At 44.2% G+C, this 20,609-nt stretch overlaps 1 protein-coding gene across 1 annotated transcript in view; it reads right to left on the bottom strand.

The window, feature by feature from the left end:
- The window catches only part of MACROH2A1 (macroH2A.1 histone), a 92,303-nt gene that overhangs the window by 12,695 nt on the left and 58,999 nt on the right, over positions 1–20,609 (bottom strand). The window contains 2 exon segments of the mRNA XM_075601131.1: positions 3,501–3,554; positions 3,557–3,589. Coding sequence (XP_075457246.1) covers positions 3,501–3,554; positions 3,557–3,589 — 87 coding nt within the window.

Raw genomic sequence — 20,609 nt, 5'->3', positions numbered from 1 at the left:
ACTTGTAATGTTTTATTTAACAGTGTGGCACCTAATCATATCTTGTTATGAATACATCATTTATATTTGGTTATTTTTCATTCATACATTCTTAATTCCCATATACAGCAGACATTATTATTCTCTCTGCTGCTACAGTATCTTAGCTATATAGGACATACTGTGATATTCTATGCTAACATTGTCATTGAATCTATGGGTTAGACTGGGATATGTTATGTTATCACACACTACCTCTGTAGCTGTAACTCCAGGACACTATTGTGTACTAATACTGCAATATCTGCAAGTAATTGAGAGTTACTGTTCTTCAGATCAACATCTTTCAAAAGGTGACCAAGACCTGCGTTTATTTGGTATGAACATACTCCTTCCTTTAGCATTATTGCTTTTTCTCTATAGAGACTGTGAAGAGACATAAAAGAGCCATCATGAAGAAACAAAAATAATGTAATTGCAGGAAAACCAGGGTCACCTATAAATTTTAAGGAGTATGGGGAGTACCAAGAATAATCATGCAGTAGGACCTTGCTCCATAACATATTGAAGAAGTTGAGCACTAGACATTTCCAATTTGTTCTAATTTATGCCCCACTGTTTCATTTGGCATATGGAGAATACATCATAAATTTGAGAGAAATCTAATAAAACAACCTGACATTCCTGTAATCAGATGGGGAATTATATGCAAAATGTGGCCAATATGGCAACTTAAGTGCTTCACCTTAACACTGCAATTTTTTTGCTCTAGGAGTATAATGTAACTGTGGTGTGTGCCTGTGAAGTTATGTTCTTCCAAAAAAAGGAACGGTCCTCTGCTGAGTATTACAGGTTAACTTGAAGAGGTCTGTGATTTATACATAAACCAGTATCACACAGCTGTAAAGAAATTGGCTACAAAATTGCACGGATTTATACAGAGGTGCAGAGATTATGAAACACTTGCATTTGGATCATGATAGATTAAAACAGGGGTGAGCAAACTTTTTATGCCGAGCCCCCCTTTTTATCTATGAAATTTCTCGGGCCCCCCCTGCCTGATGTAATCAAAATAACATGAAAAAAAAACCTTTATTAAACGGTATACAATGTAAATACAAATACTGTCGCAGCCGAGTTTATTCTAACATTTACCCGGTCTCGGCCGCGACAGATACCGGGCGCGCGCCGAGGTGTCCCGTGCGCGCGCCGGAGCCTCGGAGGATCGGTCCTCCGATCGAGGCACCCCCCCCCCCTCTCCGGGTCCACCGGAGCCCCCCCACCGCCATCCCCCACATCGCGGGACACCAGGGCTCCTTCAGGGAGCCCTGGGCACACACGCCGTGCGCGCACGCTCCCAATGAAGCGTGACCGCGCATCGGTGACGAGCGGCACGCCGAGGGGATTCGGCATCAAAGCCGGGAAACCTCGCGGCTTGCGGCTCTAGCCGCATTAGAATAAACTTGGTCGGTACTGTATGTCTAAGGCCGCGCATATAGTGCCCGCGACGGCGACGTCAACGCTAGCAAAAGTTGTATTTCGCTTTGCGGCAGTGGCGTGGGCGACCAGGCCATTGATTGGTTCAGGGGCTGTCACATGAGGCGACAGCCCCTGAAAAATCAAATGTTGCCGGCTTCAAAAAATCGCGTCACCACGTCACGCTTACTATAAGTGCATGCAGCGGCGGCGACAATGCATTTGTTTTCAGGCGACGTCACGTCGCCGGCACTATAAGCACAGCCTAAATACTTACATACTTCAACAGCTCACTCTTGCAAAATTAGGCTGCCTCCACGCTACCGCTGAGAGCGGTGACATCACCAACTCTCCAAGCATGAGCACAGCGTGTCCTGCATAATTTTGCAAGCACGAGCGGGGAAGTGTTTACACTTTTTTATTATTATTTCTGTACATTCATAGTATGATTGATATAGTGACAGCCTACCCTTTCACTTGCAGAGGATCACAGAGAGCAGGTTGCCAGCGGAGGAGAGCAGGAACACAGCGCTATTGTAGGGCAGACACCGGAAGGAGGGGCGTTTGACATCACAGCGCGGGGCGTGCTCCTCCCCTATACCTCCGAATCACGTGGCCGCCATCTGCACTATTCTGTTTGGCTGCGCGCGCACATCTTCTTGGCCGCCCGCGCACATCTTTTTCGCCTGCACACCCAGGTTTTGCCGCACGCGCCCCGCCTAAATAATCTTGCGCCCGGGGCGTCCCCCCCCTCAGTTTGTGCACCACTGCATTCAATCACAACACCCACACACACACAATCACAACACACACAACCAACACTCAATCACAACCAACACACACACTCCATCACAACACACACAGACAGACAACCAACAGGCACAGCACACACACACAACACCCACTCAATCACAACCAACACAGACACAACACACACTCAATCACAACACCCACACACACTCAATCACAACATACACCCAGACACAACACACACTCACAGACACAACACACACACTCAATCACAACCAACACACACACAGACACAACACACACTCAATCACAACCAACACACACAGACACAACACACATTCAATCACACACACAGACACAACACACACTCAATCACACTCACACACACACACACTCACACAGACACAACACCCACACCCACCCACACACACACTGCAGCCCTCCCCCTTCTCTCTCTCTATATATATATACACACACACACACACACACACACACACACACACACACACACACACACACACACACACACACACACACACACACACACACACACACACACACACACACACACGGGAGGGGGGGATGGGGGGATGGGGGAGGGAGTAACTAAGCCTGCAGCTAACAGGTCCCCCCATGTGCTGCTGAAAACGGGCGGGTAACAGACAGGAGGAGGAGGGCTTGTCTGTGTGCAGGGAAGGCCCGCAGCAAGGCCCCGCCCCCCTCTGCAAGACAGCATAGAAGCAGCAGCACGGAGCTTCTGGCCGCCCGTGCAGAGCTCTGCCCGCCCCAAGGTTTCCCTGCACGCAGCTCACGCCCCCCCTACATAACCTTGCGCCCCCCCAAGGGGGCGCGCCCCCCAGTTTGCGCACCGCTGGATTAAAAGATTCAAAATTAGATTCAATACTAGAAAAACATTACTGTTATTTTCTTCATCCGTTCTTGGAAATATACAGTTTTATTCTATTAGTATCAGCTCTTTATAATACCTAAATCTAGAACAGAGGAGCTAAAATATTATGCCCAAAAAAAATTGAGATTGCACATTCGAATAATTGTGTTCACCACCACCACTTAGTGGTTGCAGGAGCTCTCTTTTGCTAATGTGACAATACTGATAAACAATTTTGCAATGTGACGGTCAAATGTTTGATAACATAGTTAAAGGTGGAATGTTAAATGCACCATTTTGTCCACACAGTGACCCCTGAGCACAACAGGTTTTCTTGAGCAAATGATTAGTATCATTTTCGGTATATGATATTTCCCCCCCAAAACACAGAAAAAATTCCTCTTACCTCCTGCTATGTCCAATGGCCCATTCTTTTTCCGCAGTTCAATAACAGACTCCAAAATTCTTTGCCTCCTTTCTTTTCTATGGCATTGCCTAGACAAGGATATTTGTTAATTTATACTATTTCCCCTAATTATTCAATATAGACAGCCGGTTAACAATTACTTATATGCATCCATTCACCCTCAATTCTTTGACTATTTTTGTAAACTACAAAAGAAAATCAGAACCAGCAAATAAATGTATGTTTTCGCATTAAAATATTTTTTTCTAACAAGCTTATTACTACTGTATTTCATTTACTGAGTAAATGTTTTTATTTTCCTCTTGTATCTAACTGGGACAACTGCTACAGCACAGTGTGTGCATTATATGTTCAGTATAATAAGATTGTTTAACTTGATGGCTGAAGGTTGTTAAATGTTAAAGCTGACACAAATAAATGGTAATAAAGTGCCATCGCAAAATACCAACACTTGGTTAAATCAAAAAGTTTTCTCTTGCATCCAGATGGGGAATGTAGAAAAAAAATGCTTCTGTTGACTAAACAGAAAGGCAGGAAAGACCTGACATTTGTTGGGTCACATACCTAAGACGTATTATGGTTTAACAAGTCTACATACAAATAAAGTCTACTGCTTAAATAAACACAACACCTGATATTGAAGGAATTTAGTTGTATTTATAGGGATACATAACTTACATAACATAAACTCACTTGGTTTAGATCTTATTTTGTAGTTCAAATAGAAAGATTACAAGTCTCAAAGCACATTTCTAGTTCAAAATCAGGTAGCTGTAGACCATACACTACTTATTCCACCACATTCTGGGATTTCCATTGATAATTAACATTGTAAGATCAGAACTGACTAAATTTGTATACGAAGATCTAAAGACTAAAGGAAGCTCTCAATACACATAAAAAGATAAGAAATGTTCAAACATTTTACAAAATGGCTAATGCTTTTATGCTTGGGCATGTAGCCAGCGCAGAATTAGAAACTTGAATAAATGAAAAATTAATAAAAGGTAGGTTGACCTTTTTTTTTTTTTTTTTCCAAACATTTTTTTGGGTAGATACACAGTTACATATATACAAGTGTCAATATTTACATCCCAATACATAACACCATTTTCAAATTTTGTGGAAGGGGGGCAAGGTAATTTGCCCACAAAGATCACTTCCCAAGAGGGGGAAGCTTAGTATAGTTCCAAAGTAGGAGAAAGATAAAAGAGAGCACAGAGGGGGGGAGGGAGGGAAGGGGTGGGAAAAAAAAAAAAAAAAAAAAAAAGGGGGGGGGGGGGGGGAGAGAGTGTCTTCTTCTGGGCGGCCTGCGTCCCAGTTATTAGGGCTGATCGTCCTCCCCGAGGGGATTCCTGTTTTGCTTGGGGGGGGGTGGGGGTAGGGGAGGGGAGTCCTTTCCTATAGTGTCAACCACGGTTCCCACACCCTTTCGAATGGTTTAGTTTTCTGCTTTAGGTAGGCTGTGAGCTTTTCCATCAGCATCACTTCGTTGACTCTTTTTTTTATCATTCCCTTAGTGGGGGGGGCTACCTTCCTCCAGGAAGACGCTACTTCACACCTCGCCGCTGTGAGGATAAAGGAGATTAATTTCCTAGTTGGTCGACCAATTTCCTCAATTGGTCTGGCCAGTAGGTAGGTCAGTGGTTCAATGGGTAACTCGAGGTCTGTGACCTCTTTTATTAAATTTTGGACCGTAGTCCAGTACTTCTTAATTTCTGGGCATGTCCACCATATGTGGGCCATGTCTCCCCTTTGACCACAGCCTCTCCAACACAGATCCAATGCCAGAGGGTAGATTTGTTTTAGTCTCACTGGCGTGAGATACCAGTAGTAGAGTATTTTATAAATGTTTTCCTTTGTGGTGGTGCATATAGATGTCTCAGAGGCCGCTACCCAGATTTCTTCCCAATCTTCCTCTTCAATAGTTACATTCAGGTCGGCGGCCCATTTAAGCATGTAGTCATGCCTAGGGGGTCCTTCCCTTGTTTCCATTTCTGAATAGATCTTGGAGATTAGTCCCCTTTGGTCTGAGTCAGACTTGCATAGTCTCTCAAATCCAGTGGGTAAAGGGAATTCCGGGTTTGGAGAAGTCTTTTGGGCAAAGTGCCTAATTTGGAGGTACTTAAACGCATCCAAATCTGGTATTTTATATTTCGCTTTCAGATCCCTGTAGCTTAAGAGACTTCCTAGGCACAGTATATCCAACAGTGTCTTTATTCCTTTTGACTTTAGTTGGTCAAACTGTTTTGATGCACACCCCGGGGGAAATTTAGGATTATCAAATATTGGTGTAAGCTGTGAGCCCGTAGAGGCGAGCTTATATTTGATTTTAGTTTTTAGCCAGACTTCCCATGTGTGCCTTGCTGTTCTTAGTTTAAATTTTTGCGGTGGCATATCTCCTCTTTCCATACTCCATAGGCATGCTGGCAGGGAAGGCACTTTAGCATAATGTGCTTCTATTTGGAGCCAACATCTTTGGGTCTGATCTGTATTCCATAGTACCGCTTGTTTTAGCTGAGCGGCCTGATAATATTTCTGGATGTCCGGGACCCCCATGCCCCCTCTCCCCCGTGATGACAACAGAACCGATCGGGCTACTCTGGGTCTTTTGCCTTGCCAAATGAAATGGAACATCCTATTTTGGATGTTTTTAAGCTCTGAGCCGGGGACATGGACCGGGAGGGTTTGAAAAAAATACAGTAACCTTGGGAGTATATTCATTTTTAGAGATATCATCCTTCCGATCCACGATATCTGATAATCTTCCCACTTGCTCAAATCCTTTTTGATTTTGTCAAAGAGAGCTGGGTAGTTATACTGATATAGTGACTGGTAGTCCCTTGATACATTCACTCCCAGGTATTTGATGTATGAAGGGCTCCATTTGTATGCAAAATTTATTTTAATTAGTTTCACTTCTGGCTCTGTTAGGCTGAGATTTAGGGCCTCTGATTTATCACTGTTAATCTTGTATCCCGATATACCCCCAAAGTCCTCAAGCTCCTTTTGGAGATTAGGAAGGGAGGTTTGAGGTTTGGTTAGTGTTAGGATAATATCATCGGCAAACAGGGAAATTTTATAATTTGCTTTTCCAATCGTTATGCCCTGAATATTTATATTATTTCGAATTTTAGCCGCCAGAGGTTCTATGGTGAGAGCAAAGAGAAGGGGGGACAAGGGGCAACCCTGTCTTGTACCATTTCTTATTTGGAATCTCTCTAAGTTTCCTCCAGGCAATTTTACAATTGCTGATGGGTTTTGGTACAGCGCTTGAACTCCTTCTAGGTATGTATCTTTGAAGCCGAATTTCTCTAATGTTTTGGTAAGGAAAAGCCAATCAATTCTGTCAAATGCCTTCTCTGCATCTAAGCTTAATAGCATTGCCTTGGAGTTTGTAAGATGGACGTGTTCAATAATATCAAAGATCTTTCTGGTATTGTCTGAGGCTTGGCGCCCCAGGACGAACCCCACCTGGTCAATGTTTATTAATCTTGGCAGAATAGGGTTTAGTCTATTTGCCAAGATTTTACTATATAGTTTCAAGTCATTATTTAGAAGTGAAATGGGTCTGTAGCTCCCGCATTGTGTCGGATCTTTCCCTTCTTTGTGAATAATGGCCAGGTTAGCTAGGGACATTGATGAAGGGATAGGGTTCCCTTCCAGGAATGAATTGAACAGGCTTAGCAAATGTGGGGTTAAGATTGGGAGAAACCTTTTGTAATAGGTATTGGAGAAGCCGTCTGGGCCTGGTGCTTTAGATATTTTAGAGGCTTTTACTGCGGATATCAGTTCTTCTTTAGTGATTTTGGAGTTGAGGTGGGAATTTTCTTCCTCCGTCAACGTGGGGAGATCACAGTCAGCAAGGTAGCTTGAAATTGCTTCCGCCCTTGCCGACTCCGAGGCCCCCTTCTGAGTTTTCAAATTGTAAAGTTTGGAGTAAAATTTAGTAAATTCGTCCGCTATTTTCTTCTCGTTGTATAGGACCCCGCCAGACCCACTCCTAATCGCCGTGATCTGGGATCGTTTTTGTACGCCTCTTAACTTAGAGGCTAACAGTCTATCGGCCTTGTTACCCTTGTCGTAGTATCTTTGGTTTGTCCATTTAAGGGCTTTTTCCACACTTTCAAGTTGGATGTTTTTTAACTCATTTCTAGTGGTGGTCAATGCTTTATATATTCTTTTAGATGGGTTAGTTTTATGTTTTTGTTCCAAATTAGTTATTTTCTCTGTCAGATCCTTTATTATTTTTGCCTTAATTTTTTTCTTATGGGAGGCAATGGAGATAAAATTACCTCTGATTGCTGCTTTATGGGCTTCCCATAGTATAGCGGGTGATGAGACCGTGCCACAGTTATTAATAAAGTACTCCTTAAGTGCCTTTTTGATCTTCCTCTCCACCTCTGGGCAATTTAATAGTGTGTCATTTAATTTCCAATTATAGGAGAAGGTTTTTACGAAGGGGACCGATAGTGTTAAGGTGATTGGCGCATGGTCCGACCAGGTTGTCGGGCCTATGTCTGAGCATGTGGCGGCCTCTAGGACGTTCCTTGATCCCAGGAAATAGTCGATGCGAGAGTAGGTCTGGTGGGGTGCCGAGAAAAATGTATAGTCTCTTTGGCCCTGGTGTTGGGTTCTCCATATATCTATTACTGAAAATTCTTTAAGTATTTCTCTGAATCTCTTCCCCTTGCTTATAGACTGGGGTGTGTTTGGTCGGCCTGGGGTGAGTGATTTGTCCTCTGTTGGGTTTAGGACCATGTTTAGATCTCCCCCCACTATTACAGAAGATAGGTATTCTGGGTCTAAATCCTCTAATACTTTTCTCAGAAAAATTGTCTGATTTTCATTTGGGGCGTACAAGTTGACCAGAGCGATCGCTGTGCCTGAGAGTGTTCCATATACCACAATAAATCTACCCTCTGGATCTATTACTGTCTTTGTTTGACTGAATGGGGTTCCTTGACGGACTAAAATAGCAACTCCCCTTCTTTTACTGCTAAATGAGGAATAAAACCCCAAAGGGAATGCGTTTTGGAATGTTTTGGGCGGGTTTTGAGATGTAAAGTGCGTCTCCTGGAGGAAGATGATATCTCCGCCAGACCTCTTCATTTCTTGGAGGGCTAGTCGTCTTTTTCTATTGTTTTGTAGGCCTTTCACATTAAGAGAGACCAATTTGATTGTAGAGGGGCTAGCCATAGGGGCTTTTGGCAGTGAAATATCCTTGAGCCTCACCTTTCCCAACAGTGAGGGCCTGCTTTGGTGCCTCTTTTACCTCCTTTAAAGTTCGGGGCCGTGTAGTCTGTGGGGCATAATCACCTAGGTTATCGTCGCCCCCCCTAGGAGAGGGGGGAGGGAAGAAGAACGGGGAAAGGGAAAGACTGGGACGGGAAGGGAGGAGGGGGTCCTGCTGGGACAGTGTCAGCATGGAGTTGTGAAAAGGAAAAAGAGAGAGGCTAGGCTTCAGAGTAGCCTAGTAAAAGTGGAGACCGGTAGTCTACTAACCGGTTGTTGGGCTTAAGGCCCTTTGGAGGTGAATCTGGATCTGCCGCCTCTTTAGGTCAGGTGGGGAGACGTGGACCCTTCCTTATTTTTATCTATTACACCTTTGGTACAGGCTCAGGGGTTTAGGTTGGGACCATGGGGAAAAGGCCTATTCTGGGGGGGGAGGGGGGTGGTGGGTAGGGGGGGTAGGTAGGGGGGGTGAGGGAAGGGGGGGCGAGGGAGGTTGAGGGGGTGGGGGGAAAAAGAGGGGTGGTGGTAAGGTGGGTGGATGGGAGGGGTTGGGTGGTGTAGGTGGGGGGGGGTGAATAGGGGGGGAGGGTCTATATTTGTGCCTATCCGGAAGGGACCAACATCCATCATACTTTGAACTGTCTATCAACTCGGGGGGGGGGGGGGGGGTTATGTGGGCCGGAGACCTGTATCCACTGAGCTGGGGGTTTTCAGCTTTTTTTTTTTTTTTCCCCCCCCCCCCCCCCCCCCCCCCCCCCCCCCCACTTGGGTTACATTGTCATATATAACTTTTATTTCACCTTATGCTAACAGAGCATGTATTCTTTTGGTTGTCCACCAGTTGGGGCTCGCCAATTTGCGGCTGTGCATGTACTTTCCACAGATACTCTATTTTATCTACGTTTCAAACAGTAACAACATCTCAACATAGAGGAGATTATTTGAATCTAGAGCATTAAACCATCATGTTGGAGGCTTTCAACACTACCCCTTTGGAGTTACATAACCGGGGAACCTCGATCTGCATCGTAGGGAGCTTTCAATCGTACCTCCTATAGGGTAACAATGTCACATTGAACTTATATTTTGACTTGTACCAACAATGCAAGTAATCTTTGGGAACACATTTGTGTGTACCATCAACACCTACTTTGATTTGTGCGTGTTTAACTCTTTAATTGGGAGCTTGGAGGAGCCCGTTGGCGGCGGGGAGAGAGAGGGGGGGGAGAGGGAGGAGGAGGGAGAAGGAGAGGGGGGGAGGGGAGGAAGAGGAAGAGGGGGGGAGGGGGGAGGAGGGAGAGGTGGGGTGGGTGGGGGGAGGGGAGGGGATGGGGGGGAGGGAGGGGGGGGGAGGGGATGGGGAGGGAGGGGGGGGGAGGGGATGGGGGGGAAGGAGGGGGGGGAGGAGGGGAGGGAGAAGGGGGAGGAAGGAGGGGGAGGGGGGGCCTGTGGGAGTTAGCAGGTGGATCTCCATGACATTTCACTTTATATCAAAGAATCGCCGCCGGGGGGGGGGGGGGGGAGAACATACATGGGGGACAGGAAACAACAGCGCCGGGGTCTTTCCGCATTCCTGTTTATACCTATCAGCTTTGTGCATTAGTGTGGGGGGGGAAGGTGAGAGGGGGGCAGTGAGAGGGGGGGGGGTGGGAGGTGAAGGGGGGGTGGGAGGTGAGGGGGTGAGGGGGGAGGGGGAAGGGGGGGGGTCGCATGGGTTTGTGTGAGTAAGCTGGAGGGTCTCTTTGACATTTCACATTGTATCAACATATTGACGCACGGGGGGGGAAGATATATAGGGAGCCGGAATCAACAATGCTGGGGACCTTCCGCATTCCTTTTCAGGGGAAACATTTTCATATGATACATATGGATCAGCTTTGAGCAACAGTGTGGGGGGGGGGGGGGGAAGGAGAGAGGTTAAGTGGGGGGGGAAGTGAGAGGGGTGAGGGGGGAGAGGTGAGGGGGGATGGGGGGAGGTGAGGGGGGAGGGGGGGGAGGTGAGGGGGGAGGGGGGGGAGGTGAGGGGGGAGAGGTGAGAGGTGAGGGGGGAGGGGGGTAGTTGCGTGGACTTGTATGGGTTAAATGACGGGTCTCCTTGGCATTCCCCACTATATCGACACATTGACGCATGGGGGGGTCATGTACAGGGCTCAAGGAACATCAATAGCGGGAGCTTTCAACATTCCCTTTCAAGGGTTACATTTTCACATTTATCATGCATTTCGATTTTAAGCATCAGTGTAGGTGTTCTTTAGTTTGTCCAGCAGGTGGAGCTCACAGCTATATTTCACTTCCCCACAAAGTTGGGACCGGAGCCCCGGGCGCCCATTGACTCCTGTGAGTAGACTATTGGCTTTAATTTTAATTTGTGCCCCTATGATTTTTTGGCAGTTTGCTAGGGGAACACCTAAGTTCTATGCAGGGATTCCTTTTATTGTTTTATGCGCCCATGTATCGTCTGGGGGAAAGGGGACAGGAAGGGGGAGTGTTTTTTTTTTTTTTTTTTAAACCTGGGCTCGTTTTCCCGCGGATGGGGGGATAGGTAAGGGGGATGGGGGGATAGGTAAGGGGGAGGTGGGGTGCGGGGCGTCAGATGGGGTTTTTCCCCCAATACTACTGTCAGGGGCTCTCCCCTGTTAAACATGGGGAAGGAGGGAAGAACAAGGGGGGGGCCCTTCGGGCGGACGGCGTAGCAATTGACCCGTTCCTCGGGTCTCTATGGGTAGCGAATCCCTCCCGCCGCCCCCCACAGTCCCCACAAACCCTCCGCTGCTCCCCGTTCGATCAAGCTGGGCCGGAGTTGATTCCGCTGCGTCTCGGGAGTCGCCCTGCCCTCCTCCATTCCGATCGGGGGGGCCATTGCGCCGGGGCAGGAACAAAGTGGTTGGGGTGGCTAGGTTTGCCGTCTGGAGGGACTTCTTGACGGGGGGATTCTTCCGGGTAGGCGGTAGTCTCGGCGTGATCCAGTTCTGGTCCTCGTCTCGCGGGAAGGGAGTTGGCGGGCAGAGCACGTGTCGGCCATCCTCCGGGGAAGTCGCACTGAGGCTCCGTCCCCGGAGCAGTGGAGCAGTGGAGTAATCTTCGCATTCTTCAGGTCCGGGGGATCAAGGGTAAGTCCTGTATTTATTTATTTATTTATTTGTCCCTCATTGTCTTCTGTTGGAGGGCGGCGATCCTCTCGGATGCTCGTGCAGGGCCGTCTCCTTGCTCTTCTCTCCCCCGGTGTGGGGGGGTCGACATCCACGATGGTGGGGGTGTCAGGCCTAGCGCTTGGGCGAACGGCAGCATGTCCTCGGGGTGTTTCATTGTGAAGAACCTCCCTCCCTTGTTGACGATTAGTTTAAACGGGAAGCCCCATCGGTATTTCACATCTTTCTCTCGGAGGAAGGAGGTAAGGGGCTTCAGTTCCTTGCGCCGGAGGACAGTTCTTTTTGAGAGGTCGCTGAAGAGTTGTATGATATCATTTTGGAAGGTGAGGGGCTCTGTTTCGCGGGAGGCCGTTAGAATTCTTTCTTTAGTGGTGTAGCTATGCAGCCTCACGATTATGTCGCGCCTCCTATTGGGGTCTTCCGACCTGGGCCCCAGAGCTCTGTGGGCCCTATCGATCTCGAGGTCTCCCTCTGGGATGTCTGTACATATCGTGGTAAACAGCTCCAGGAGGTATGCCTTTATTTGTGTGGGGGCGACAGTTTCAGGGACATTCCTAATTCGGATGTTCTGGCGCCTGTCTCGATTTTCTTGTTCTTCCTGGCTCTCCTTTAGGGTTTCGATCTCCTCCCTCAGGCATCTTATTTCTTCCTCCATTGCCGCCTGCCGATTTAGGGCTCCTTCCACCTTAGCCTCTGTCTCAGTCGCCCTGGACGTTAGCGAGGAGATTTCCTCTCTCATGTCCCGCACTGCTTCTTTAATATCTGCTTGTAGGGATAGGTGAAGCTTGGCATGCATGGCGGTAAACAGTTCCTCCATATATTCCCTTGTTAGGGGTTCCCTCTCCTCTGGGTGTACATTCTCCCCCGAGGTGGCTGGTGAGCGGCGTGCTCCGCCGCCATCTTGCTTTTTCCCCTGCTCCTCCGTTCTCTTCTGAGTCGGGGTAAAGTAGTTTGAAACCCCTTGGGCTGTTTGCTTCTTGCCCTTGGAAGTCATTCTGGGGTGTTTGCCTCTCCTCCTGAGCCGAGTTGGGGAAAAAAAATTCAGGCTTTTAGGTGTCCTTTTATAGTAGTTTATTCAGTAGGATCCACGGAGCTCCTCTTTCACCCGACCATCCCTGGTGACGTCACCGGAAGCTCCGTAGGTTGACCTTTTTGATGAACTAAATCCCTATTATTAAATAAGTGAAAGGAGTACGGGTACCTCTGCGATAAACCCAGCTAATATTATCTGGAAATCCCAGAATACAGTAAATGAGAATATATTAAGCCATTTAAAGCATACCGTAGATATACTTTATTATACAAGTAGATTGAAGAATAAAAATATGCTATTTCTGAAACACAAAATCACAAACGATATAATTGCTGCAAATGGTTGTATTTCAGGCAAGTATTGTAAAAGTAGAAACCATGCATATTAGATAACGTTTGGCATACAGTACAAAAGATTGAGTTCTCTGTAATAATAACTCCTTTACTTCATATTTCCTCTTTTGGTAACGAAAATGCTGATCTCTTGTTTTACATTCACTAAAAAAAACGTACTGTACTGAATGTAAAATTCAAGCCGTTTCTACATAATAAAGAAACATGGCCTAGGACATTACTTCTCAACCAAGTATTTAAATAATTATTAAAGTAAAATAATTCATATGTGAATAATTTTTTTTAAATAAGGAAAATGTGGAGGAAATGCAGTTACTACAAAGAAACTACAATGTGTACTTCCTTCTAAAAAAATTAGTAAAACATCAACACCTATTGTACCATAAGAACTGAATTAGTTGTTAATGCATCTCTCTTCTGCTAAAAACATTATCCCCTAGCCTGACATTATGGATTAGAAGCCTCTAGCCTTAGAAAACGAATTTATGTTCAATTCTGGGATGAGTAATTTATGAACTGAAAAACATGAGGATGATCCCCAAAAAATTCCACCGTAAATGGGGTCACCCTTCAACTCTTGCTTGAATTCCCATAGTTAATTATAAACAATGTTTCTACATTCGCTGCAAATATACAATGGCCTGGATTCACTAAAAGTCATTAAATCCGCAATAATATTCGGCGTTAAGAAACAAATATCACATCACAATATTTTTTTCGGATTTACTGACAGTTCACTTAGAATTATATATATGTAGCGGAGGCCCCCTATTGTCCCCCCTACCCTGCCTCCGGGACGAGGAATGGCTCCGCTGCTCCGCGCGATCGGGGCAAAGTGGCGGCGGTCATATTGGATCTGGCGCGCATGCGCAATTGCAGCGGGAGCGGTGACCATCTTGGCATTGCTGAAAACACTGCCATAGGGGGCTTTGCGGCAAACAGGAGCGAGCGGCCGTTTTTGAACTGCGAATTGCTCCGCGGGACCAGGGAGGCGACAGTTAGTCATGAGGGAGTTGAAAACAAGAGAGGAGCAAGTAGTGTCCAGGGAGCCAGTGGCTTCCTGGCAAGGACTATATACTGCCCCCTTAGGCCCCAGATAGGCCCTGAGCCACCCGGTTTAAGTATTTTAGGGACTGCCCCTAGCTGTAGAGATTTTCCTATAGTGCTCAGTGACAAGAGACTGCTGTTGCTGTGGATCTGGTGTGGGACGCTTCGGCTGGAGTTCACACTGCACGGGCACAAGCCAGGACCCTAAGGCGTGAGGCGATTGGTGTCGGAGGCCTGCTACAGCATCACCCTACTGTCAACATACCCTGGTCTGACCTGAGACCAGGAAGGTACCATCGCACACCATCACATCACAAGAGGGGTAGCACTACCTCACATTTTGGGTGGGACTGCTTGTGTGGACACTGGGGTGTACAGTAGGTGCCCAAGGCACCCTCAGTACTTTGGGGGAAAACCACAACAAGTGTTGTGTATTGTTATTGCATAATATCCTATAGTATTGTTATATGTGTGTCAGTAAATACAAGTTATATATTATCTGGTGTGATACTGTTTATTACTGACTGTATTGGTTCCAATGAGGAGTCACCCCGCCAACGCTGGGATCCCTCATAGGTGGAGGCGCTGTACTAAGAGAGAGAGAGACCACCCCAGGCTCCCAGAAGCATACCGTACAGGTATCAGCAGCACGCATAGTCGCCCGCGGCTTCCCATAGGCATAGGGAATGGGGGTTACATATGCAAAATAGTTTTACATTACTGGGTGTTCGGCAATAATGATGGAAAATTGCGGTAGTTACTATGGCAATTTCCTTCTAACTAAACATAATGAAAATCTGTTAAACAATATTTTTGGATATTAAGGCCTTAGTAGTCCAAGATCACCCGTGATGTCTACTAAGTGGTAGTAGTACAGTAATAGTCTGTATGGTAACATCCCCATCAGTAACTAGCATCCCCCTCACCTCCTGTTTCTCCCTTGGGGGCCTGTAAATCATTTCCATTTTTAATTATCAACCTTTAGATCTCCCTCAAAGCTACTTATTGGACTAATGCTAGTACCCCCTAACTTGAAAAAAAACAAAAAAAAAAACTAGGGAAAGCAAATATATTTGTAGATTTAGTAGTAGAAAAGAATTACCATGGAGCAATAAAAAAGTCCTTTTTTGCAATAGGTCTAGGCTGAAAATTGTATTTTGAATATCTAGAAGTTGTTTTCCTTTATTCTATTTCAGTAAGCAATTTTTAAAATATGGGTGGAAATGTGGATCAATCACAGCATTATTGAAAACACATTACAATAGGATGCATCAAATTCTAAACATAGGTTCATCATATTATGTGCGTGCAAAAATGTTTGTATTTGACACACAGGAGTTTGGACCGCAAACTAGCTGAATATCTGATTTTAATCCAACTCATTAATTATCTGCTTTTCTTCTTTTCCACCATGATTCCTGGATTCACAGATGGAGTGAAAAGAACAAATTAGACTGATGCAAACATATTTGCCATACTTGCGAACCATCTTAAGGTCACAAAGTTGCTCACGCGCCAGCAACTGGGAATACAGAATTAGGACTGTATCATTATCACACTATTGACCCAGTATTAATTGGGAGGTGTAATAATAATTGTATTGATTTCAAATTGGCTTTACTGTGGGCACATAAGGCAAATAGAGTACTCTATTTTGTGATGTGACTGGCCATCTCCTCCAAGAGTTATTGGTAGTTGACCAAAGTTCTACTGTCTTTGATTATCCGCTCAGCCAAAATTAGAGAGAATATATGAAACAAAGTGTCCGGTGCAGAGGGTTTATAGTAGCGGCAGCTACAGAATACCATTGTGACACTTTAGTAATGGTCTATCAATAAACGGTATTTATTGTGTCTGGTATTTAAATCCAATGTAGCTAAACAATAGCTTTCCACTTCGACCATAGGTTGTACTGTATATGCTACAATTTACAGCATGGCATATTTAGCCAATTAGACCAAGTGAATACCAGTATAATGAAGGTATCCAAAAAATAGTAATTATCCAATTAGAAAATGCTATAGTCAGGAAGTACATTCGTCTTATTCGGTATAATAATCCAGCGGTGCGCAAAGTGGGGGGCGCGACCCCCAGGGGGGGCGGGAGATTGTGCTGGGGGGGCGCGGGCAGTTGCAGAGGCCCCGCGCTCTTCCCCCAGGCATTTAAATTAAATGCCGGGGGATCGCGTGAGGCCCCTGCAACTGTTTACTTACCGGGATTCAGCCGTCTGTGTTGCGTCACCATGGCAACGCGGCGTCAATAGACGCCGCGGCACCATGTGACCTGACGTCACACGCCCACGCAGCGTCATCTGACGCGGCTGAAGGAAGGCAGGGGGGCGCGAGAGCCGGGGCAGAGAGACAGGGGGGCGCAGCACAAAAAGTTTGCGCTCCCCTGTAATAATCTATCTCAGTTGACACTAATGTCTAATAGTAATAATATCCACACAAGCTGTTCCACACATGCATACAGAGTATTTTGTTGTGTACACCCTTAATGGGTTGTCTAACTAGATGCAGGGTTATGGCAGCAAAAACGATTTGTAGTGAATGATCAGCTAGGTTATATTCTTAAAAGTATTATGCTTTTGCAAGTAGAAACAAGCGCTATATATACTGATCAGCATATTATCTCAGTTGACACTAATGTCTATTAGTAGTAATATCCACACAAGATGTATCACACATGCATACATAGTATCTTGCTGTATACCACCTGAATGGGTTAAGTATAACATTTTAGTTAGATGCAGTGTTATGGCAGCAATAACGATTTGTAGTAAGTGATCAGCTAGGTTTAAATTCTTAAAAGTATAATTCTTTAACAGATAGAAACAACCACTATACATACTGATCAGCAAGCTGCCTTAGAAGTGGATACTCCGCTGTTTTTGTAATTAACCAATGTAGCACAATGGAATAGAAAACATCGCCATACAACCTTGTCTGCGGAGTGCCTTAGAAGTACCGCCACCCACTAAGAACACCACGTCATGGCGTCATTAAAATCCCTACGCACGTTTCATGTGGTTGCCCACATTTCTTCAGTGGAGGAGTCAAGTACGCAGTGTCTCCACATCTTTAAGTACTCTGTATGGTGGGAGCATCTAGCTAGATACACCAATCCCTTGGAGGGAAATGGGAGGAGTGTTAGTTCATAGCTTGTTTCTCACAGCTGATGTATATCCAGCGGAGCAGTCTGTGCATTGTTTAAGACCATTTATTAACCGGATATAACTGACAGTCTGAGTCCTCGTAATCCATTAATATCCCATAATGGTCTAGGCAGTTAAAAAGATATGCACTAAGTTTTTGCCAGGACTTAAAAACAAAACAAATGCCAATTTTGATCAGTGTGTAATTTAGGGAATTGACGTACATATATACACACATAAATGTATATATATACACATACATCTCTTTATAGTCACTTTGATAATGATTAATATATGTCTTAATAAACCAAAATAGTGAAATATCACAAATTGTGATAGTGATAAAGATAATATATATTTAAATTAGTGTTTGGTGTAGGAATGAACTACTCTATTTTGGACCGCCTAAAGTAGTCTAAACGATCCTCTAAATGTATTGATAATTTAAACTTTATACCAGATCACCCCTAGAAATCCCATAGTGGACATAAATGTGATAATCCAATGTAAATTGTGTGATAATAAAAAACAATATAATGGTCGATATTGCTTGATCTTATCTTAGATATCAGAAATATTTAGACATCTAATATATTAACACTCATAATATCATGATAACGGTCTTATATTGGCAATATGAGCCAGCAATATATATTATGATATACTGTTGTAATCAATTAGTATAGATGTAAATGTCATCGTGCATATACGTTGACACAAAACGACACAAATATCCATTCCAAAGTGTCATTATTAATTTTCAAAGATTAAAGAAGGCATTATTAGATGTATATCCACCACGTATGTATACGTAAAAACACACGAGGTAGCCATTTTCCCTTTTTCCATCTCCATAGCTCTTATTCTAAAATGGGAGTAAATATAAAACCCTCATTCAGCCCTTCTGGTGTCAATGTATTGAGAGTATATATCCATCAACATTCTTTCTGTAGGAGACGTCTGTCCCAAGCTCCTTTTCTTATACCCCAAGGAATATGTACTATTCTGATGAAATGCAAGACTTTGCTTTCACCTTGATGAATATTTAGAACATGTATTGCAATTAGGGTATCTTTTTGGTTTCAAAAGAACCCAAGATGCTCTAGGATCCGTACCTTGAAAGGTCGATGGGTTTAACCCACATATTGTTTTCCGCAGGTGCAATTTACCAAGTATATTGCACTAGTTATATTACAATAAAATACATTCCCTGATCTGAATTTTTTTCTGAGTTGTTGCATTATAGAATTCTTTTGTGGATGTTATCATACAGCACGCTTTACATCGTCCACATGAGTAGCATAGACCACCTGATGTTTTCTACTAAAAAACTTATGAATTAGAAGTTTTCTAGAGAATAAATTTAGATCCTTAAAAGTTTCAAATAGATCCATATTATTTGTTGGACAATAGCTAAGCCCCTTACTGAGGAATGAGCTATGTTTATTACTAAGAATCATACTGGATACATTTATTACTTGGGGTGTCTGGTATTTTTGTTGTTTTTGCTGGTTTTCTTAGGTCCTTGTTCTACATAGCCCCATTTGTTCTGATCTCTTAGAAAATTCGCCCGACCGCTCCTTGTCTTCCTCTTCCGAGGGTATTGTCTGGGCCGGCTGTGTCTAAAAAAAAGTCAATGTGGCCAAAGTAGCGGTTGATATTTGGTGATGTCCAGTCAGTTTAGTGAGGTCTATTGTCTCGATGGTCACTCTGTATCACTCGCCAAGAGTTTAATAAGACATATATTAACAATTATCAAAGTGACTATAAAGAGATGTATGTGTATATGTATACATTTATGTGTGTAAATATGTACTTCAATACCCTAAATTACACACTAATCAAAATTGGCATTGTTGTTTTTTTTCCCCCCTTGATCCATTTCCTAAATAAATAAAACAAGTCCTGGCTAAAACGTAATGCCTATCTTTCTAACTGCCTAGACCATTATGGGATATTAGTTGATTATGAGGACTCAGACTGTCACTTATATCCGGACAATAAATGGTTTTAAAAAATACACAATAGTAAAAGAGGTAGGATCGATAGGATCCTTTAGTCAAAAAGGTAGAGGTTCTCTCACTTGGAGTGCTCACTACACTCGGTGCTATAAATGAAGCAATGGTTTTTGCACGTCTATATACAAATCTGGGACCTGACTCTACAAGTTTACATAAGTTGTGATCCATTCGAAGTAGGTCCCAATGTTTGTGTATTATGGTTGCTGCATCTATTGTATTGTGATATGAATAATGGCACTTCATCTTTTCTTTGATCTATCTTATTGTTCTTACCATTCCAGCTTGATAATTTCTTTCTTTTATTAAACCTTGTTTTGGAGTGTTGGTCAGGTATAAGAGTATGTCTTTCTATGTTGCAAACCTCATCCAGGGTTCCCTGTACTGTAGATCTTCCTTTTTATATCCCCTTTTGCGGAAACGTCCACTCAGTTCCTCAGACTGCTGCATGAAATCATGTGAGGTGGAGTAATTCCTCTGCAGTCTGAGGAACTGTGCTTTGGGGATACTTTTAATGACAGCTTGGGGGTGGCAACTGTCTGCTCTTAAAAATGTGTTCCTTTATATTAGATTATAATTATTGTCATTGATATAATCAAAGAAGAACAACAATGTGTCAGTCTCCATCCCAAATAATAATTAGCTCATCTATAAATGTTTTATAAAAAATAATATTGTGTCTAAAGTGATTTGTGCTCCCAAAAATAAACTCAGCTTCCCACCACCCCATGAACAAGTTTGCATAAGAGGGGGCAAAACTTGTCCCCATGGCAGTGCCCCATTGCTGTAAGTAAAATTTATGATCAAACAAAAAATAATTGTGTGTGAGTAAAAAAAGAAATTGCATCAAGAATAAAAGTGGTGTGTAAAAGTAGGGGCGGACAGCTGCCAGCCCCATGTCGTAATGAAAAATTGAGAAGAGAGATGTCACGTCAAGAGTGACCCAAATATATTATTAACCCCATTGGAAATGTTTGATTTGGGCCTGTAAGTCTCCTGAGTCCCATATGAACGAGGGGAGATTCCTCAATTACGGAAGCAAATTGCAGTTGAAATAACGTGAAAGCCCATCTCCCAAAGATCCAACACTTGAGACTAT

Source organism: Ascaphus truei, chromosome 5, assembly GCF_040206685.1.
Source record: "Ascaphus truei isolate aAscTru1 chromosome 5, aAscTru1.hap1, whole genome shotgun sequence".
In the NCBI taxonomy this organism is placed as follows: Eukaryota; Metazoa; Chordata; class Amphibia; order Anura; family Ascaphidae; genus Ascaphus; species Ascaphus truei.
Note: the sequence above shows the minus strand (reverse complement) of the source record. Positions and strands in the feature narration are given on the sequence as shown.